Source organism: Seriola aureovittata, chromosome 10, assembly GCF_021018895.1.
Source record: "Seriola aureovittata isolate HTS-2021-v1 ecotype China chromosome 10, ASM2101889v1, whole genome shotgun sequence".
NCBI classification, from domain to species: Eukaryota; Metazoa; Chordata; class Actinopteri; order Carangiformes; family Carangidae; genus Seriola; species Seriola aureovittata.
Window position 1 is genome coordinate 20,411,477 of NC_079373.1, and position 22,505 is coordinate 20,433,981.

Consider the following 22,505-nt stretch of genomic DNA (forward strand, 5'->3'; position numbering starts at 1 on the left):
TAACAAATGTGTTGGGTGCATTTCCTCCCTCATAAAACATTTATGAATCTGATTTTTCTTAGAAGTTTGAACCTTACATTGTTTACACCCATGTTTACAAGCTAGCACTCTTCTTCTCCTACTTCCCTGCTGTGCATCTTGGGGCATTATTGCCACCTGGAGATCAGTGGCTGGACTGTTACTCACTTCACCTGCATGCTTACATGACATGACAAAAAAAAAAAAAAAAGAAAGAAAGAAGGGAGATGACCATTATCATTATTCATTATCATTATCATCATTAAACATTATCATGTCAGCCTGATATTTTAGCATTATTCTTTAAGTGTTGCTGATGGCCACATGGTAAACACAAGTGTTGGGCAAGTGGAAAGTTTCACCTGCGGGTATTGAGTCATCATCACCGTTGGCAGGGATTATCTCTGAGAACCATGGTTGTTTGTTGTGTCAAGTTGTCAATGTGTGGATTTACTTGTTGAGATATTTCACCCAGACTAGTAAATTTAGGACCAGGAGACCAACAAATAACATTTTCTTGAGCCCTGATGCTAGTTTTTAATGAAACCTGTTAATGTGGTAAATTGAGGATGATGTAATAATGTTATAATAAAAAATATTACTTTATAAAAATAATTTTTTTAAGTAATAAGTTAATTTAAAGTATAAGGCAATTATAATTTAATACAAAATCCAGTGATTATGTAAGAATACTAATTTACTTATTTTATGATTATTATTAATCTGACTATTGTATAAAAAGGCGATGATTAGTATAAAAAGGTTGTTTGTCATAATCATTTTGTAACATAATAATATGATATGATATCAGGTCACATTTTCAATCCATTCAGAGAAACACCTTTATTACATTCTGACAAGTAATTAAATTATTCAGTGTTATCTCATTATCATTTACTGAATGTTTTTTAGATGAATTAATCTTTTTTTGGAACAACTAATCATTTTCAAAAATCTGCATATGTAAATGAAGACACATAAACAATGAAACACATGATGAAACATAAATGTTGACGGCTATAATTGATCAGTGAAACAAACTTTGTTTCTGTCCCCAAGTGCCAGAGAGCTGGAGCTGGAGGACCGACAGAGCCGACTGCAGCAGGAACTCAGGGAACGAATGGCTGTGGAAGGTAAATGCTGGAATGTTAATTAACTAACAGCCCTGTTTCATAGCACCTATCTGTTCTCTATTTATCGATCCTCTTTAATTCCTTGTTTTCCTTTCCCTCTTTCAGACCACCTGAAGACGGAAAAGGAGCTTGCTCAGGAAAAGCAGATCCTGAATGAGATGTTGGAGGTGGTGGAGCAGCGCGATGCCCTCGTGGCCCTGTTGGAGGAGCAGAGGCTTCGGGAGAAGGAGGAAGACAAGGACCTGGAGGCTGTCATGCTCTCCAAAGGCTTCAACCTCAACTGGGCCTGAGAGGAGTGACATAATTGCTCATCAGTTTCCGTGAAAAGTGGTCGACTGGTGATTTGGCGTTCTCTGCCTCACGTGGTCAGAATAGTCTGCCTAACACCGATACGGGCAGAGTTTGTCTGAAACTGTCACACCTGCAGCAGTGAATGTGTAAAGATTTCCCCGCCACACACAGACAAACACTACGGCTGCTTCTGACACTGAAGCAGTCTGAAACGTTTACATATCCTCTGCCCAAAGGCAGTTCTAGTTAATCACTCTGCAGTTTTGCTTGGGCTCTCTCTCTGTGGGTGGAGAGGCGAGCACATTCGCAATTTTATCATCACAGCCTTGAAGTGGATCCTCTCAAGCAAGAGGGGGGGGGGCCTTTGAGAAATGTTGAAAGACTTTTTTCATTCTCGATTGTCTAAAGGGAAGAATGCAGTTTGGTCCTGCTGATGTAAAGGAATTGTAAAGAATTGTGTTTTTGTGTATAGTTGTGTAGAGCAAGTCACGTTTTCAGCGGATGAAGTTGTTCTCTTTTCTGAAAAAGGACTGCTACAGAGGTGTGAATAAAAGCTGGAGCGATGTCTCCAGGCTCAGTCTTTTCAGTCTTGACTGTAGGAAGAACATCCTCTGCTGAAGCTGCCTTTCTATCTAGTGATAAACTTCAGTACCCTAATGAACCACAAACCACCCCCCCACCCCCCCACAGTGTTTAGTGAGTCAACACAAAGAACCCATTTAATATGGCCATGTTTTTTTATGTATTTATTATTTTTGTTTGCTTTTAACAGATAAACTTTTTTTTGTTGTGCGTTCACAGGAGAGTGCCCAGAAACTCATTATCTTGCACATGTGCATAACTCCCATGCAACCATAAGCCATTGCATGTCAGGAATGAAGGCTGCAGGCACATAGAAGATCTTTACATTGTCTTTGATAGCTAGACATAGAATAAAGACTTATACTATATGTGAGCATTTAATCACTTGACATGACTCGATAATGATGGGCCTCTCTGTGAGATGCCATTCACTGTACATCACACTGACCATTACTGTTTACAAATACTTCCATATTCAATACTGGATTTTTATGTTTCCTACTTTGGTAAACAGTAGCGAGCTAAACCCGTCTTTTCCAGTTCAGAGAGGTTTCTACCATACGTGTTAACATTGTGGTGTTGTTATAATTCATGAATCTGATGTCACTGTTGCTAATGGGGAAATCAGTGTAGCTCACATCACTCATTTTGTGCCACAGGACTTTCTCTGTTGGTGGATATGCAAGGAGAACACCACAAGAACATTCACACTACACATCACTTAGATCAGTACATGGCAGTGTTAATCCTTCACCCTTGAACAAGATGCCTTTTTCATTTTTCATTCTTGATATTTATATTTTTTTCTGAGTTTACTTGTTTTTGAGGTAGTCACATCTGTGTATCCCACTGGAACTCAAGATTTTTACTTTTTTTCAAATTTTTATACAGCAGATCCCCAAGAAAACAAAAATAGGATTTTAAATTGGGGCACTGAAGTAATGCAGGGTGCTTTATGAGCATCTTGCATCAGACAGGAACATTATGGTTTATCTGGTGGGTAGTCAAATCTAATAGCCTTTTTGACAACTGTAAAATAATAATAATCCAAGTAGTCACTGTTTTACAGCACAGAAACACTAGAGGCTATATTTATGACTTGGTATGAGCTGTAAATAAAAAAAAGTTACATAATTTTAAGGGTTTTTGTTTTAGATGGTGTGTGATAAGTTTGACATGATTGTATTGATATTTATTAACGTGTGCAAACTGTATTATATGTAAAAAAAAAAAAAAAAAAGAAAAAGAAAAAAGAATCCTAATTTTTAAACTGTTCTGTTGACACGACTCATAATGTAAATGCTTCATGTAGCTAAAATGCATAGGGGTGTTGGATGTATGCTGAAAACGGCAATAAAACAATGCAGTTCTTTAAAATGTTTGTCCACTCATTTTTCTCATTCTCATTTTTTATGAAAATCTATTTATTTCTGCACAAAACATGGGATACTGTAACAAAGAAATGAAGTTAAAAGCCAAACGGATGTAGTTGCATTATGTAACAGAGTTGGCTATACGGTCTAGTAACATGCTTCTTACCAATGAAACTGCCTGCTGTATAAACCTAAGTTACATATGGGAAACACTTATGTTGGCTTTCTGATGGTGCAAAGACAAATTAAAGTGGTAGTCAAGCAATTTGGTGTTGCATTTGCAAAAAGTTAACAAGGGTATATTTCTCAAACTCGACAAAGCTCTGCCAGAGCCACAGAAGACATTAGACCATAATCTGTGGAAAATCAATGAACTATCACTTTAAACTCGCAAAAGCTGTGTGCAGACTAATCGAAGGACAGGTAACAAAATAAAATACGGAAATAAAGTTCGCAGTTAATAGCGCTGGTTTTTCCCTTTCGACTCACATTAAAGTAGCACACACCACTCTTAAAAAAACAAACGTATGCACGAAAAAAGGAAAGTACGCGGTATTTCAATATACATTCAATATACATTTTACACGCTTTGTTCATGCACTTATTTTGAAACACGCCAAGTCCCGGTCTTTCTGTTTCCTGTGAATTTAACGCAGCTCCAGTCACAGTGGGGTCGAAAGCAGGGAGAGCACACAGCTGTAACTCAGAAATGATTGCTGCAAGTTTCAGGGACTGTGAGGTTAGTGTTGAGGTTTCATGGAGCAGCATTTAACTTGCACTGTAAAACGATAAACATGTCAGTAAGGTATAGCACGAGAAAGGAAATGACTTTAAGATGTTTGTTTGGTGTGAAATTAAGTGGCGACAAATGTGTATCGCAGTTATACATGCAAGCAAGAATTCAGTATAAGCGACGGCGAAAATATGGCGATGTAGGATTTAAAGTTGTTATTCTCATCAGTTTACACAGAATACTGATAGGCTTGAAGTGCAGCAGGTTTAACTTTGTAAAGCTTAAGGTACTTGATACTTGATGCTTGATATATGAAGATACTTCATGAACTATCTGTCAGAATTAGGAACTTCTTTTGTCGGCGTAGGCAGTTTTGTTTCATATAACTAATGACACTGAAAACTGTAACTTGATTGGGTTGCATAAATCGTTGACCTCTGCCCACACTGGCGTTTAGCTAACATACATGTGCACAGTTTTCACAGTCACCTAGGTGACTTGGAAGACAGAGAAGCTGCTCTGTTACTGTGACAATAAATTTGTGTTTGAATACAGAATTTACGACATACAGTATTATTATCTGCGGCCTAACACCTCTGTCTCTTACAGGCCTGGAGGGCGGAGGGTCTTAAATTGTCCACGAGCAGTAATGAGGCTTGCAAACTATATGACGCCTTACTCACGCAGGTAACCTTAACCTCTCCTCCCACACTGTGCACACACTGTCATTTTGTCATTGAAAACTGAATTCACAATTAACATCATCTCAATTTTGTTTGGGTCCTAGTATGTGAAATGGAGGAACGATGAAACCTTGGGAGGATTTGAAGGATGCATTTCTGCTATCCAGGCAGCTGATCCTAACTTTGGTAAATAGTTAGGTGGTCAAACATTACTCCTTTATTTCATTTAACCTTTAATTAAACGAGGTAAGTCCTGATGAGAAACTCTGCCAAAATAAATCTCAATGGGAGGTAGCAGCATGGAGTTAAAAAAGCAGACAGCAGCAAATCAAGGTTAAGAATTAAGGATAAAAAGCAAGGGATGAAGGTAAAAGTGCTAAAATTATCCGCTGCAGAAAAAACCTAATTATAAAAGACTCTAACCCTCTGTATTGTAAATAAACAGACATCATAAGAGCAGCTCCTTTAAGTCCTTTTTTAGGGAATTTCAAAAACAATCATAAAAACTTGTGTCATTTCTAAGACTTTGGGGTCAATTAACAATGTATAATTGGGCTAAACATACTGAGTAATCTGAGCAGATAAATAGGGACCATGACCTATAAAAGGCATATATCCAGACAACTGCAGACAGCAGATGTTTTGATGTGTTATAAATATTGCACGGGTTATTAATAACATTACTTATGACCGCAATCCATTTAGGTGAACCAGTGTCAGGATCCTGATAAAGTATTTTGGATGCTAACCATTCAATGGAATGACTCATTGGGACAATTAATGGAAATTTGACAAGTCAAAGTGTCAGCCATTAAAAGAAAAGAAAAAGACTTAGTAGTTAGTTTGTAGACTTATCTCTGACGAAGATATGACAACCTTGGATAGCTGGCTATGACTGTCTGTGCTGTCATTTATTTACCTTAAGCACTGATCTTTTCGCCCTGGGATCATGAGGCAGAGGTTGATCAGTACCTGTCTGTCAAACTAAGCCACTGAATGATTTGTGTTCAGCTTGAGCTGTCATCAAGCTGACCTCAAATCAAATTTTAAGTATATGGTTTTGGTTCATGCCAATCAATCAAGCTTCTGTTATGCAGGTTCAACATTTATTGATGCTCCTGGAAACTTGAAAGCTGTTTTCTAATGTTTCCTGTGTTATAAGTTCATAAGCAAAAGAAATTGAGGTTCAGGTTTAACACCATTTAGTGTAAGTGTAAAAATGAGATATATCCAATCTGAATATATTAATTATATTAACAATTTTCTTTTTTAGTGGCCTTGTTCTCATAGATTTAGATAGAAAAACATTTGTCAATCAATATTTAGAATCATTAGGAACTTTGTAACTTCATGTTGTTGAGCTTGTTTAAAGGTGCGGTATGTACTTTTTTGCTGTCACTACATAGCCAGCGTTATCAACTGTTTACTTACCAGTCTAGATGAAACGTTGCAAGATCAGCATCAAACTTCATTCCTTTACTCACCAAATGCTGTCTTCATTGATAGAGAGCAAATGTTAACTGTTGTTTTGCTTTCATTTCTATCACCTCTTTTCTTCTGCAGAAGTTAGCATGCTAAGCAGCTATCCCAGCCTGTCCCGTCTTGTAATGCTACTTTGCTATAGTGAGTCACTGTAGCGTGTAGTCTGCATGAGAGGGCCAGAGGGCATATCCTAATCATTTGTCTTGGCAGAAGCTCTTGGCAAACAATCATTATCACCACCACCAACAGTGGCTGGAAACCATGCTCGGCAGCAGAGAAAACATACATATAGTACTGTAAACTGTCATTTATGGGTGGAATAAACATCTAGTTTGAAGTTAGTTGACCGAGTTACCAGTGTGCCACTTCATGTTATCATGAGGGCAATAGTGGTAATGGTAAAAAAAAAAAAAAAAACATTAACAGAAATTGAGAGGCCTAGCTTAACCTTTGAATGCAGGTACTGGTGTGGGCCCTTCTACATAGTTTACTTCAGTTCAGAAGAAAAACCTTTACAAGAGCATGTGATGTTTCATGTTAACTGTTATATTGTAGTGATAAAGAAAAAAAAAGAAAAGACCAGTTTGATTTGTTTTCCCTTTAGTTATGGGCCATGTGATCAGCACTGGGCTGGAGCTGGTGGCAACGACAAGCTCCACTCGGCTGAATGAGCGTCTGGCAAGTGCAGTGAGGCGAACAGTGGAGTTGGCCAACAGCCAGGACATCTCTCCCAGAGAAAGGCTCCATGTCAAGGCTATGGAGCTCTTCTCGCATGGGTAAGATCCCGAGCAAGGTTGCCACAGGAAATACAGCGAAAACAGGGAGAGTTTTGTCATATAAGGGCGAGTGAATCCCAAATAGGGATCTTAAGACCACGAGTGCAATTTGAAGTTGTAATGGGTCATCTCCAGTCTAGCAACAGGAGATACAGTTTAATTTCACCTTTTGAAACATGTTACAAACATGTTACAAGGACTCTGTTCAAGACGGTTCTTGGTCAGGGAGGTGACGAAGGACACAATGATCACTCAACAGAGCTTCAGAAGTCTTCTGCAGAGCGGGCAGAACCTGCTAAGTGAATGACCATCTCAGCAGCACTCAGGCCTTTATGGTAGGGCATCTACACAGAAGCCACTTTAAGTAAAAAACATGACAGTCCAATTGGAGTTTGCTAGACTATATTTAAAGGACTCAGAGGGCAGAGGACCAAATACTATGTCTGGAGAACATTTGGCAGATTTTATAATCACACAGCAATTGTACATGTAGTGGTTTTGATATGGAATATATTTAATGAATTTGTTTCTAGGAAGTTCTTTTATAAAAGTGGTGTGCTGTTCATTAAACTGTTCAATAATCTGTCCAAAAGGCGGTTCCCTCTGATTCAGTGTTGTTTCAGTCAGGGCTATGCTGCAGCCAGTCAACAGTAGGTCTGAGAACAGATGAGTTTTGTCTATTACCATGCCAGAGGAAATAGGTTGCCTGTGAAAGAATGCTGTCTTTTTAGACAACAAAGGATCGCTAGAATGAGTTTTAGGCCAAATTTCATTTATCAACAAATTGTTTTTTGTCTCTGTCTACTGTATAGTAGCAGATACAGTCCCATACTTCAGATTTACAACATTCATCTACATTGTGCCAAATACTCTTCTGTAAATTTCAGTCACAGTCTAGCCAGTAATATGTGTATTTTATCTGCAGCGTGTTATTTCCCCATGGAAAAGATGGAAATATGGTAATATTGAGAGGACATTTTGTTTCTCAAGATTGTTTTGGGAGATACTTATGATTTTTGTAGAGCCTCTAATTCTCTCCATTCAGCACAAAGTATAATGACATCTTTGTCAATCCCATGGTTCATTCATTCTGTTGTCCTTCATAATTTCACAGAAATGTGCCTGTCTTTAACAGTGACTGATGTTTCTTTTAGAAATTTTCCCAAGGCTTGTGATGTATGGGAGGACATTCTGGTTGATCACCCCACTGATATGCTGGCCCTCAAGTTTGCCCACGATGCCTATTTCTACATGGGAGCCCAAACCCCGATGAGGGACTCTGTGGCCAGGGTGTTGCCTCACTGGAAACCACATATGCCTTTGTCCAGGTACAAAAGACAGCACATTCTACCAAAGCAGCATTTTGGGTAACTTCAAAATCATATGAAAACTCAATGAACAAAATGTATTGGTGGAGTTATAGATGTATTGGGAGTGAATGTGGGCTTTAAAACACTCCTGAATCATAATATACCTCATAGCAACCCATAAACTGTACAGGTAATCATAATGAGCTTATGTACAGTTGATCTGTGTGTGATTCTGCACATTTTGAAAAATTGTACTATATAAAATAGCTCAGATGCAAATACAATGAATGTCAATGGAATTGTTTTTAACAATTAAGAATTCCTAATGTATAACAGGTATATATTAAAAAACTCACATGTAGCACCATCTATAAATAATTGCACACAATTTAGCATATCAGCCATCTTGGGAGCATTGTTGTAGGAGATGCAAATCAAAGGTGTCTTTAAAGCAGCTATAATTGATGTTAACAATGTATCAAATGACACACTACCTGCTTAGCACCAACCATCACATAGACACATTTAGCAACTAGCTGGTGAATCGAGTGTAGTATTTTAGCAGCTGAAGAGCCAGATATTTCCCTCAGGAGTTGGTAGAGACCAAAAACAGAGCTAAAAGGAGTGAATACTGGACTTAAATTCACCAGGTGCGTACAAATACGACAGTGTTACTCAGTAACTGCTGTTTGCTAAGAAGTTCACTGTCTCAATTTAAAAGGTAATGATATGTCAGTGTTATGTTCACATCTTGTTTCGTTTAGAAAATAATTTTTTCAGGATTAGCTCATTATATATGCAGATTTAGTGAAAACACAGGAAACTGCGTACAAGAATGCATGTATCAATGTATGAACAGTATATGTAGAAACACGCACACACAGAAAAAAATAATGAGAATGCAATAAAATATGCAAGGAGGATCATCAAAGTCAAACAAGGACCTGAAACACAGTGCACATTATAATATACCTGATAATGCAGCGGTATGGGTGGTAGGCGGGTAGATGTGAGGAAAGTAAAGTAATTCAAGAGAAGTCTGTGATTGAACCATACTGTTCTGCAATCATGCATGACTTTTATGGGTGAAAACCTGGAGTGACTAAATTATTGTTTTCTTCCACATCCTTCCTCTAACCACACATATTCAAAATATACTGATGAGTCAGACCAACAATATCGATTTCATATTTTAAATTTTGATGCTAACATTCAACCCTTAAAACAATGATGTCTTCAAGCTATGTCTATTATGGAGACAAATCCACAGCATACTGTCAAAACATTACTACAGTGAAAATAAAAGCCTGTACTCCAACAGGGCAATAATGTGTAGGTAGCTGTCAGCATGATGACAAGTTGATGATGGCACACAAAAGTAAACAGCAATCTAATAATCATGTTGATTTTTTTGTTTTTTTTTTACAAATTGGGGTCATTTCAAATCACGCACATTTCTGACCTTAAGCTGTCATTGTTATTGTTTGAGGTATGTTCACAAAACCTGTGTCTGCTCTTCATCATCCTGGAGAACCTAATAAATCCAACTATTTTGTAATGAGAGATTTTTGTACATTGTGTTCTCAGTTATCTGAAAGGACTGTATTCCTTTGGTCTCCTGGAGACTCGCTTCTATGACCAGGCTGAGAAAGTAGCCATGGAGGTGAGATTTTTTTTCTCTGTTATACTCTGTTGTACACTCTGCTGCCATTATTTTTGCCGGGTGGTCTAGGAAGTCTGTGCCTGCGCTGATTGAGCTAGTTCAACTTACCATGTAATTTCGAAGACCAATAATAAGCAGCTCATTCAAACCTCAGCAGCTTCTCTGCTGAATGCGTAACGCTTACAGAGCAGCTATGACATGAGGGTCACTTGAAAAAAGATTGAGCAACATCATAGACAAAAGGAAAGATAGTAACTGAGAGTTAAGCATGCCATTATTTTTGAATCGTCATTTTACTCTGTTGTAACAAAAAAAGTAGTTTTCTGTATCTGTGTTTGTTGCTTCTGTTAAATTCTCTTGTGCAGGGCCTCACTCTGACCCCAGATGATGCTTGGTCTGTCCACTCTGTAGCCCATGTTTATGAGATGAAGGCAGAAGTGGACAAAGGCTTGAAGTTCATGGAAGGTAGAGAGAAAGACTGGCAGGTACAACTCCTTAGGAGTGTTTTTTTATGATTAACATCTCACTAACACTGTATAGTTCATTCAGAGGCCACTGAGTTAAATTACAAATTAAGATAGCCTTAGGAAAAATATTTGAAATATGTGTGTTTAATTCTAGGTATCTGACGTCCTGGCCAGTCATAACTATTGGCATTGGGCTCTATACTTCATCGAGAAGGTAAAGATTATAATGAGTTTTCTCAGTCAAGCGAATAATTGGCAGCAGGAGTGTTTGTGGAACATGTATTTATGATATCCTTTCCCCCGGGTAATTTGAAGTCTGGAGTTGATGATATTGGGAGATTAATTTGTGTTTGCATCTGTGCAACACAATCTATCAACCTCGCTTATCACTCAAGTCTGAAGTCATTCAAATTTGTCTTTCTCACCTCACTCTTCCTCCCCCACAGGGGCAATACGAAGCCGCTCTGCAAATATACGATGACCAGGTTTGTTTGTGTTGAGAGTTGCCTTCTAAATGTTAATGGTATATCCATCTGAGTACACTCTGTGTTCTTCTCTGAGTCATGCATGTACCAGTACACAGGGGATGCAGACTAAAAGCAATGTATTGTGCTCCTTGGGAGTCCTGAGGGCAAGTGGGAACAAGCAGAATCAAATTCAGTTTGAAGAGAGAGTCTTAGAGACAGTTTGAGAGTAAAGCTCTCTGACGTCCTGGACCTTTACGAGTACATTTCATAATGTTACTCAGGACTGACTCAAGTTTGAACACAAGAGAAATTCTTACATCAAGTTAGCTGATATTCATGAATGTTTAATGTGAAAAGAGTCATTGTGTGGAGGAAGTTGTATGTTACACCCTTTAGTGTTCAAGGTGAATAGTGAAAATGTGTCCTATTTCCCTCAGGTATTCAGACGTTGTAAAGCCACAGGATCCATGTTGGACACCGTAGATGCCAGTTCAATGCTCTGCAGACTGGAAATGGAGGGTAAGCTGCGGGGTAATGTGGGAATTCACATAGCATCTCATTAAAGAAGGGAAGAGAGTTCTGATCTTCCTGTCTGTCTGTCACACACGGTATCTCAGACATTACTCATCAGACTTTGATTAAAATTCAGGAAAAGATGCGTGTCATCGCTGAGAAGAAGGTTTTTGAAATGACACTAATTGGCCTGATGTAAATGCTGCAACATTTGTTAACATGTTGCTAATGGGCTGAAGGGCAACTGCATCATCTAATTTAAGATAATTTAAGATAGTATGGTTTAAAGTGAACCTGCTAATGAGGTGAGATAATCCCAGTTATCATACCTCATTAACCTGAAACTTAAGGTGAAATGGGCGTAATTAGCAGAACCACTGACCATATTTTTTACACTATTCAAAGTAAAACAGAGACTAAATGAGTCTTTTGACATTTCAAAAAAATATGTTTTTCTTATAAATTTTGAGCCTTTATGCAGCCTGCAAGCAATATTTGTATTTGTGTTGGTACATGTTTCAGGTGTGTGCGTGAAGGAGCGTTGGCGGGAGCTGCTCCAGGTAACGCAGCCTCACACTGATGATCACGTGACCTTATTTAATGACCTCCACTTCCTCATGGTGTCGCTGGGAGCTAAAGAGAGTGGGACTTCTCAGCGTCTACTTGAGGGCCTCCAGGAATTGGCTAAGTAAGTTCCACACCATTTCTTCTCTTCACTGCAGACCTCAACACTCTGCCAGCCTTACATAAGAGCAACCCAGGCCTTACGTAAAATGGAGACAGAAACAAGGCAGAGCGTAGGATGATGAGATAGAGAGCGGATGCAGTCAGATGAGCTGCAGTCCATCTCAGAGACCAGGGTCCTCCCTCTGTAGCAGATGTTATACCAGCAGCTGCTGCCTCTGTGGAGTTTTTGTGGTTATAATGTGTTCTGGCATCCTGACCATGGACAGCCTGTGCTCTCCATTTTGTCCAGCACACAACCCACAGAAAATCTGCCATTTAAATCCTTTTAAATTCTCATGTTTTTTCACTGTTACATAAAGTAACTCAAGTCACAAGAGTTGGGAAATGATGCACCTTCGGGGCGAAAAGCAGCTCTTAAAGTCACTTCCTAAGTAAGAAACAGATTTTTTTATCCTGAGCTCAGCTCTACTTTGAATCATCAGGCAAGCAGCAGACATGTTCAAGCTTTGCATTTATTTAATCCCATCACTCACATATACTGTGTCACTTTTATTACCTTGGTTCGGAAGGATTGCACAGTTTTACATAATCCATATTTTGCCATAATGTAATTTTACAGTTGGAGGCAGCGACTCTAAGCATTAGCTAATCCAAGAAAGCCTCACAGTGGTATGGAATCTCTGGCCTTACAGTGAAGTGAATTCTACTTGGATATTCATGCCTTTCACAGTTCAGTAGAGTAATGCTCTAATACCCTTGTCAGTCTGTCCAAATAAACCAACCTGGAGCTTTTCTTAGATTTTATTGATTTTCGTAATTTTACATGAAATGTTTTTAATGAAAGAGATTACATATTAGCATCATTCATAGCTTTCATTTCATTACATCTCCTCTATAAAATTGACTGGAGGCTGGTGTTTGAAGTGCAGCTACCTACAAGGTCTGTGTTTAATCTCCAGAGTCCCTCATTGTCTGAGAAGCAGTTTGTGATCTGTGTGCTTAAATCTTCTCTGAATATGTTAATTCGAAAATTATTTTGATATGAGAAACCAAACATGTTTTCCATAATGAACTACGCACACACTTAAAGATTCAACATGGTACTTTGGGGGATATTTACTAAACCTTTTGTAAATAACTGTCAGGGACGCAAAAGTTTAATTTAACAGGGTATTTCCTAAGACTACAGATGTAAATGAGCCTGGTCACAGTTCAGCCGATTTGCATAAAGTGCTGGTAATGATACCTGACTATTTTCATATGTTTTGCTTTTTTTTTTTTTTTTTTTTTTTTTTTTGTGCCATTATGGAACTGAAACCATGTATTCATCCTCCAAAAAGAAGGCTGTGGACATATTAGTTGAACAGTCTGATGTTGTCAGTACAACAAAAGGATCAATGATTCAATGAAATATGAGACATGAATGTGTGAGATCTATGGTAAAACCTTTCAACTCTTAATTCAAACTGGATTTGAGCTGCCATGAGCCATTAAAAGTCAGGAAAACCACATATTCAAGTAGCAGGCCACTGCAGGAAACAGAAAGGTAATGACTTGAAAAATAACAGGTTGTTGCATTTTTGCTCCTCTGTCTTGTTGTGATGTTGTGGAGAGCTCAAGTAAAGCCATTGCAAAATGCAGTTTTTAGTTTGTGTTTTTTCTCTCTATGCTCTCTCTTGCTCTGTCAGCTTCTGTTTTGACCTGGCCTTAGTCTCTCACCCATATTGTATGTCTGATAAATTAAGATTTTACATCTTCTTTTCTTAGATGTTACATTTTAGACACATGTTCCTCTGCCACCTCCTCCTTCCTCTGCAGTCAGTAGCGAAAAATCAGGTTCATCAGCTCTTTGTATGATTTTTTTTTTCACTCCACCCATTTTTTTAACTGGAATGCCTTAAAATACATATTGCATGAAACCAACATGCCATTTTCATCCATGCTGTGTTTCCTCCGTTTTACCTGCACAAAAATAAGGGCAAAAGCAATCCTTTTAGCACCTATAAAAGGGTTACATGTCCTTGTAAATATCACCCTTTGTGTCTAATCCATCTTGGTGAAACAATTTGGTGAGGTGTCTATAGATGTACAAAGATAAGTATCACATTTGTAGTAAAATAAGTATTTCATTCTTGCAATCCAAGATTTATTCCTGTACAGACATAAAACCCAAAAAGCATTCTTCTTGAGCACTAGTTTCTAAACCTGCTTTACCAAAAAAATGTCTTTTCTATTTTTTGAAACCACTACTTTTCTTCACAGGGAGCCGGGGGACAATGAGCAACATCATCTGGCTGAGACTATAGGTGTACCCATGTGTCGGGCTATGATGGAGTACAACCGAGGCAACTACAGTGGAACCATGGAGCTCCTGTACCCGTTACGCTACCGCATGGTAGATATAGGTGGCAGTGACGCTCAAGTAAGGTCCACAGAAATGTGGTAAACTCAAAGCAAACAAGAAAAATGAAACAAAATCAAGCCCACACCCAACTGTAGATCTCTATGCACCCTTGGGAAGCTTTCAGCCTTGAGGCTTTACTTTCTTTGGACATCATTGATCATACTGTATCATGTTTTCTAGAGTAAAACAGAAATGTTGTTGTGAAAATAGGCCAGAGGTGAGGAACGCTCTACATAAGAGTCTTTCAGTTTATGAACATGCTACATAGAGTGAGAATGTGGAGCACAGTGCACCAATGTATGAATAATGAATCCCTGTGATGGATGCTGATGGATTTTATGTCCTTGGTGTTCAGAAAACCATTCCCCAAGGTGCAACAGTTTACATACAATATAACACAAAAAGGTAGAAATACTCTATATACACTGTTGGAATGGTCTAGTGCTTACTAATGGATTTGTCCACTGTTGTTTGCAGAGGGATCTCTTCAATCAACTACTTATTCATGCAGCCATGAAATCAGAGAATAAGCACCACCAGAAACTGGGAAGGTAATGCACACCTGGGATTTCAGGCCAAACCTTTTCCAATTTCAGTTCTGTATGTCTTTGCCATCCATGTTTTTATGTGAGAATCTGCTGAGAAAATACAGAAGAAAAAAGAAAAGGTCTTGCACTTTTTGAACCTCTGGATTTCATCATGATGGGTTATAGTTGGGGCTGCTCTACACTAGCGTTCTTTAGCTGCTGGGGTTTCCATGTGCATGCAGAACCCAAGCTGTATGCTCCCATTATGTAACAGACATCCCCTGTCCGTACACCATGTTAGACTTTCATTATTGATCAGGTTAGCCTCTCAGCTTGTAGTTTCTCTGAATCTGTGTTCATCTCTGTGTACCGTCTTGTGTTCTGCTGAATTCCCCCAGATGCCTTCTGGTGGAGCGTGATGCCGTGAGGCCAAATTCCCCTCTGACTGATCGACTGATGCAGAGAGCCCTTGCTCTTCACGTCTAGAAAGGTTGCAAGGTGCACGGAGCAGCTCCCATGCAAAAATCATCAAAGTAACATCATAATCTGATGTGCTGATGTTTGGCTTTAGGAGACTCCTTTACCAACCCCCAGGAATTTGGCACTGTTGTCAAGACGGATGATACCTTTTATACAGTTTTCAGTGTAGAGCTTTGCACCCTTTTAGATTGCTGACCTGTTAAACTTTGTAAGTGAACTAATTTGCACATATGTCAAGGTTATGAGCTAATATTAACCACAGGTTGTCAATTTGCATGATAAATAGCTGCAAAATATGGTGTCTAACCACATGCTTTATCTGAGTTTGTTCTTTTAGCAAAACAGACACCTCTAATCAATGTAGATGACTGTGACTTTCTTCTTCTGAATTTTATTAGCAAATGTCACATTTAAATATAAATACTCTTCAGAGATAAAATCTTCATGTCAATATCAACACAAAAACCATTATCAAAACCAATAAATATACATTTGGCACTTTGCATGTGAATGAATATTTGAGTAACACAATAAAGTGCATCACACTTGTATGCCCGAGGGCAACAGCACGTTAAGAATAAGAAATGTACTCAAACATGGCAGAGATACAGTAGCAGTAAAAAAAAGATGTCCTTGCACATGTCAGAGGAGCTGAGCGGAGTACTGTAAGTTCTTTTCTTCCCTCCTCTTCCCCAGCGTCGGCCCACTCTCACAACACTGAGGTAATCTCATCTTTGATCTGAGAGATCAGGATCTGGGACAGCACGATCCCTGCAATCTAGAGGACAGCAGTAGCCACTTTAGATTACAGAACATACTCTCGGTAATTGTACAGCCTGTGCCGAGCATCTCAAGGTCCCTCGGAAGGGTGTCGCAGTGCTCATTTGGCACCGGGAGGAAATGTTTAGAAAATTAGATAAAACTGTTTGGATACTCACAGTGAGAGCACACACATTTGGTGGCAAACACAGCTTTTAACTGAGCTCTTCAATAATTAACAGTTTAATTTAAATGTAGCTTGTTATGCAGACAAATCTAGTAATAAGTGTTTTAGTAAGGATGTGCAAGACAAAAATGATAACTTCATCATCAGATTAACTGCACATCAAAGCAACTGGAATACTAATGCAATTGTTTTGACAGGAGTCATGGGTAATTCACATGCTTCCCTCTCAACAGAATCATTGGGGACCCAATCAGGCAGATATGAGACCAAGATAGTTCAAGCTAAAGATCTAGTGACAAAGCTGCATGTTGTGTGAAAATACAACGTGACAGTACCTGAACCATTTTGATGAAGTAAGTCGACTAATTATTTAGAGGCAACTCTTGATAAGTGCTAATGTGATTTCATGGCCAATCTAACATATTGACTTGAGTTATTAGCATTACTTAATGCTTTGGGATTTGAGGTGCTTTGTACAGCGGTACTCCGTGAATAGGAGCGAATTGTCAGTATCCTCCTTTCTTAGACATGATCTAACATTATCATGCACAGACTTCTACCTCGCACATTAACCTGTGCTTTCAATCTAGAACAGTGTAATAAATGAATAATGTGCAGTTAAAATTTCATTGTCCCATTGTGCCTACTTATTGCTGTCTAGGTGTAACTTCATTTTAAATCAGTTCTATCCCAGTGGACTCACATTAACCCTACATGCTGTTGGTTACCTTTAGAATATGTTTTTTTTTTTTTTTTTAGATTTTTGTTCCTATTTGACAGAGGATGAGGTTATCCTGTGTGAGACAAGCTGAACTTGTACAGGGAAGTTGTTGGATGCACACCAATTGACCAACTGTGTGTTACTCTATGAAAAGTGCAGGGTCCTGATTGATGAAGTGCTGCTCAGACTATTTTGCAGCCATGTCCAAATGCACCATGCAAAGCCTGCCTTTGAGGTAGCAGGAACCATCAATATGTTGATTGCTACACTCTCAATCTGGTACACCTCCAATTGATGCCTCTATTGACTTGTGTGTTTATGTGTGTATGTGTGTGTGTGTGTGTGTGTGTGAGAGAGAGAGAGAGAGAGAGCTTATGTAGGACAAGATTAGAGTCATCTCTGCCCTGAACTGTCTTGAGGTTACCATTGGCAAAGGACTGTTGCCAGTAACTCCACAACTTGCATTGAGTGAGTGTGTGTGTGGCGGTTACCTGAGGCAAGGCCAGTCCCAGGGCGAGAGCCCCCACCAGTAACAGATGAGACTCGATCCACATCACCGCCCTGTCCGCACAGCCTACTGGATAGATTGACTTGTTTGCCTCCAGGTAGTTCTGGGTTTGAACCCCAAAACCGCACATGGTGTTAATGACTGTCTGTGTGGCAGATAGAACAAGGCAAGGAGAGAGAGACAGAGAATATCAGAGTTTAAAGATGACCTTGATTTCCACATAAACCTGAAACACTGGAAGCACTTTCAGAGGATGCTCTCACAGGCTGCTGTTTCACGTCTTTTGTGATATTTTGCATTCACAAAGATATTAGCTATTGTGACAGCTGAGGGAGAGTTTTGTAGAAGCCTGACAAATACAGAAACTTGGAATTAAAGAAAGGAAACAACAAGAGAGCAATACAACTGCATCCATTTGATGTGACAAGGAATACTACTCAAGTAGTCCCTGAAGTAGAAATGCAGTTACAGGCTATAAACAGCAGGTTGCAGCACTGCTTAAGCTGTAATAGTGTTTGCAGTAATTAATTGATTTTTTTCACCCATGTCGAAAAAGGTTGCTGTGATCTGTTTTCTGTGTAGCGTGATGTACAATCAATACTAGTGTGATAGATCTACATGGACTCTTTAGTCTTCTGTCTTCACAAAGACCAGAAGGAATTGTAAGTGGTGGCTTTGCAAGCTGCGCAGCTATGTGTCCGCACAGAAGGTAGACAGGCATTTTGTATGTGTTTTTGTGTGAGTGGGAATTTACACATATACTGTAAGCATGCATTCTTATCTGCACACATTTCATTTTTTATGTATGCACAGGCGGCTATGTGTGTGTTGACTGTGAGAAGACAAAGTATCAGAAAATCTTGATGTAAGAGGACTTGAGTTTTGAAGTAGGGAACTCACCACTGCCAATGCTGCTATAAAGACTGGCCATTTACCAAGGGCGTATATTGGTACAGACGCAACAACCATACCACCGCTCCAAAACAAAGAGATTGGCTTTTTAATGCTGCCAACCAAACGGTTTATTAACATATAAGATCTTAATTTACATGCAGTAATGCCCATATGCAAATGTAAAATATGTACATGTGCTGAATTTCCATATATGAAATATATGTACATATGAAGTAAAATCATATACTGTATGTATTTAAAGTATAGCCTATATATATAAAAATTACATATGAAACCTGTTAGGAACTGGAGCAATATCATATATTGACATATATGTCTAACTAATGGAAACATGTATTTTGGTAAGTCTGTTTATATTATAGACATATGTTAGATAAGCCTGTCAGTATATATGTTCACATTATATATGTTAATATAAAAGATAGACATGTATATTTAAATTTAATAAGAAATTAGGAAGGAAATCGTATAGAAATATATACAAATTTTAATAAGCAGGCTAGTTTTCGATAAAGTTGCATATTTAAAGTTGAATATTTTATAGATGTTATACACTTATATCTTCATATATCCAGAGGATTTATATATGTCATACTATATCCTCTTAAAGGTGACACATGTGGTAACATCACTCTTAATTTACGGATATAAAAGTCATATACGTGTCATAAGTCATAGTATAGTAAGGTATAAAAACGTCATAGTATAGTTAGGAATAAAAAAGTCAAAGCATAGTAAGGCAAAAAAACGTCAAAAAACGTCATAGTATATTAAGGCATAAAAACATAAAATAGCGTCATACAAAGATCAAAAAACATCATGGCAGTAATGCTTTATAAAAATATAAAAAAAAAGTAAAAAAAAAAAAAAAAAGTCATACAATAGTAAAGCATAAAAATGTCACGGAAAGTAAGAAATGAAAACGTCATAGTATAGTAAAGCATGAAAAACGTCCAAAAAACGTCATGGTATATTAAGGCCTTCAACATCATAGGTATGAAAACGTTAAAAAAAACGTCATAGTATAGTAAAGCATAAAACGTCATACTATACTATGGCACAACACTATGAAAACATGATAGTATAGTAAGACATAATAATGTAAACAAAACGTCATAGTATAGTAAGTGTACTTTACTAAAGCATTCAACGTCATAGGCATTAAAAGTTTTTTTAAAAAATGTCAAAAAACATCATGGTGTAGTAAGATGTAAAAAAAGTCAGTATAGTAAGGTAAAAAAAAACGTCATACAATAGTAAGGCATAAAAATAGCAAAAGATATCATGGTATAGTGAGGTGTAAAAATAATAAAAAACGTCATGTCATAATAAGGCATGAAACTTCATAGTATAGTAAGGCATAAAATCGTCAAAAAACATCATAGTATAGTAAGGCATGAAACGTCATAGTATAGTAAGGCATGAAAAGTCATATTAAGGCATAATAATGTCAAAAAACTTCCTAGTATAGTAAGGCATAAAAACGTCAAAAAACATGATAGTATAGTAAGGAATAAAATATCATAGTACAGTAAGGCTTGAAAACGTCAAAAAACGTAATCCTATTTTGATGCACAAAAATATCAAAAAACATCATAGTATAGCAGGGCATAAAAATAGAAAAAACCGTCATGTCATAATAAGGCATAAAACTTCATAGTGTTGTAAAGCATAAAACGTCATAGTATACTAAGGCATGAAAATTTCAAAAAACTTCATATTATATTAAGGCATAACAATGTTGAAAAACGTCATAGTATAGTAAGGCATAAAAACATCACAAAATGTCATACTATTTTAAAACATAAAAACATCAAAAAATGCCATAGTATTGTAAGGCATGAAACGTCATAGTATACTAAGGCATAAAAATGGCAAAAGACGTCATGTCATTATAAGGCCCAAAACGTCATAGTATACTAAGGCATAAAAATGGCAAAAGACGTCATGTCATTATAAGGCATAAAACGTCATAGTATACTAAGGCATAAAAACATCACAAAATTTCATACTATTTTAAAGCATAAAAATATTTAAAAAACGTCATAGTATAGTAAGGCATAAAATGTCATAGTATACTAAGGCATAAAAATGGCAAAAGACTTCATGTCATAATAAGGCATAAAACGTCATAGTATACTAAGGCATAAAAACATCAAAAAATTTCATACTATTTTAAAGCATGAAAATATAAAAAACGTCATAGTATAGTAAGGCATAAAACTGCATAGTATACTAAGGCATAAAAATGGCAAAAGACGTCATGTCATAATAAGGCATAAAATGTCATAGTATACTATGGCATAAAAATGGCAAAAGACTTCATGTCATAATAAGGCATAAAACTTTATAGTATACTAAGGCATAAAAACATCAAAAAATGTCATACTATTTTAAAGCATGAAAATATAAAAAATCGTCATTGTATAGTAAGGCATAAAACGTCATAGTATACTAAGGCATAAAAATGGCAAAAGACGTCATGTCATGATAAGGCATAAAACGTCATAGTATACTAAGGCATAAAAACGTGAAAAAATGTCATACTATTTTAAAGCATTAAAATATAAAAAAAACGTCATAGTATAGTAAGGCATAAAAACGTTGCAAAACGTCATGCGATTTTAATGCGTAAAATTTATAAAAAGAAAACATCATAGTATAGTAAGGCAAAAAACATCATACTATAGTAAGGCATGAAAATTTCAAAAAACGTCATATTATATTAAGGCATAAAAATGTTAAAAACCGTCATATTATAGTAAGGCATAAAAACATCAAAAAATGTCACGTGATTTTAAGGCATGAAAATATAAAAAACATCATCGTATTGTTAAGCATGAAACGTCATAGTATACTAAGGCATAAAAATGGCAAAAGATGTCATGTCATTATAAGGCATAAAAAGTCATAGTATACTAAGGCATAAAATCATCACAAAATTTCATATCATATTAAGGCATAAGGAAGACTAAAAACCTCATAGTATAGTAAGGCATTAAACGTCATAGTATACTAAGGCATAAAAACATCAAAAAATTTCATACTATTTTAAAGCATAAAAATATAAAAAAAAACGTCTTAGTATACTAAGGCATAAAAATGTAAAAAAAATGTCATACTATTTTAAAGCATAAGAATATAAAAAAAACGTCATAGTATACTAAGGCATAAAAATGTAAAAAAATTTCATACTATTTTAAAGCATAAGAATATAAAAAAAACGTCATAGTATAGTAAGGCATAAAACGTCATAGTATACTAAGGCATAAAAATGGCAAAAAAACTTCATATTATATTAAGGCATAAAAATGTTGAAAAACGTCATAGTATAGTAAGTCATAAAAACATCACAAAATGTCACGTGATTTTAAGTCATGAAAATATAAAAAACATCATAGTATTGTAAGGCATGAAACGTCATAGTATACTAAGGCATAAGAATGGCAAAAGACGTCATGTCATAATAAGGCATAAAACATCATAGTATACTAAGGCATAAAAACATGAAAAAATGTCATACTATTTTTAAGTATAAAAATATGAAAAAAACGTCATAGTATAGTAAGGCATAAAACGTCATAGTATACTAAGGCATAAAAATGGCAAAAGACGTCATGTCATAATAAGGCATAAAACGTCATAGTATACTAAGGCATAAAAACATCAAAAAATGTCACGTTATTTTAAGGCATGAAAATATAAAAAAAAGTCAAAGTATAGTAAGGCATAAAACGTTGAAAAACGTCTTGCGATGTTAATGCGTGAAATTCATTAAAAAAAACATCATAGTATAGTAAGGCATAAAAATGTAAAAAAATTTCAT

The 22,505-nt window shown here is 36.9% G+C and overlaps 3 protein-coding genes across 26 annotated transcripts in view; 2 read left to right on the top strand and 1 right to left on the bottom strand.

Moving 5' to 3' along the window:
• Window positions 1-3,401, top strand: part of mical3a (microtubule associated monooxygenase, calponin and LIM domain containing 3a) — an 85,271-nt gene extending 81,870 nt beyond the window's left edge. For all 24 annotated transcript variants that reach the window (XM_056387989.1, XM_056387963.1, XM_056387973.1 and 21 more), the window contains 2 exons: window positions 1,078-1,151; window positions 1,257-3,401. In XM_056387989.1, the coding sequence (XP_056243964.1) occupies window positions 1,078-1,151; window positions 1,257-1,441 (259 nt within the window). In that variant the 3' untranslated portion in view covers window positions 1,442-3,401. The remainder of the gene's footprint in view (window positions 1-1,077; window positions 1,152-1,256) is intronic.
• Window positions 3,402-4,023: 622 nt separating this feature from the next.
• ttc38 (tetratricopeptide repeat domain 38) lies at window positions 4,024-16,092 on the top strand. Its single transcript, XM_056387284.1, has 14 exons — window positions 4,024-4,136; window positions 4,740-4,817; window positions 4,918-4,999; window positions 6,900-7,071; window positions 8,226-8,399; window positions 9,969-10,044; window positions 10,410-10,529; window positions 10,666-10,725; window positions 10,958-10,996; window positions 11,416-11,497; window positions 12,014-12,179; window positions 14,441-14,600; window positions 15,060-15,133; window positions 15,508-16,092. The coding sequence occupies exons 1-14, from the start codon at window positions 4,107-4,109 to the stop codon at window positions 15,593-15,595; spliced, it is 1,401 nt and encodes a 466-aa protein (XP_056243259.1). The 5' UTR covers window positions 4,024-4,106; the 3' UTR covers window positions 15,596-16,092.
• A 136-nt stretch (window positions 16,093-16,228) lies between these two features.
• tspan33b (tetraspanin 33b) overlaps window positions 16,229-22,505 on the bottom strand; it is a 33,849-nt gene continuing 27,572 nt past the window's right edge. The window contains exons 7-8 of the mRNA XM_056387285.1: window positions 17,748-17,909; window positions 16,229-16,367 (exon numbers count right to left, since the gene is read on the bottom strand). Of these exons, the coding sequence (XP_056243260.1) occupies window positions 16,299-16,367; window positions 17,748-17,909 (231 nt within the window). The 3' untranslated portion in view covers window positions 16,229-16,298. The remainder of the gene's footprint in view (window positions 16,368-17,747; window positions 17,910-22,505) is intronic.

Coding starts and splice junctions, on each gene's coding strand:
- ttc38 (XM_056387284.1), top strand. CDS start 4,107: ATGATTGCTGCAAGTTTCAGGGACTGTGAG. Junction 4,137..4,739: donor CAAGTTTCAGGGACTGTGAG/GTTAGTGTTGAG, acceptor TGTCTCTTACAG/GCCTGGAGGGCGGAGGGTCT. Junction 14,601..15,059: donor TAGGTGGCAGTGACGCTCAA/GTAAGGTCCACA, acceptor TGTTGTTTGCAG/AGGGATCTCTTCAATCAACT.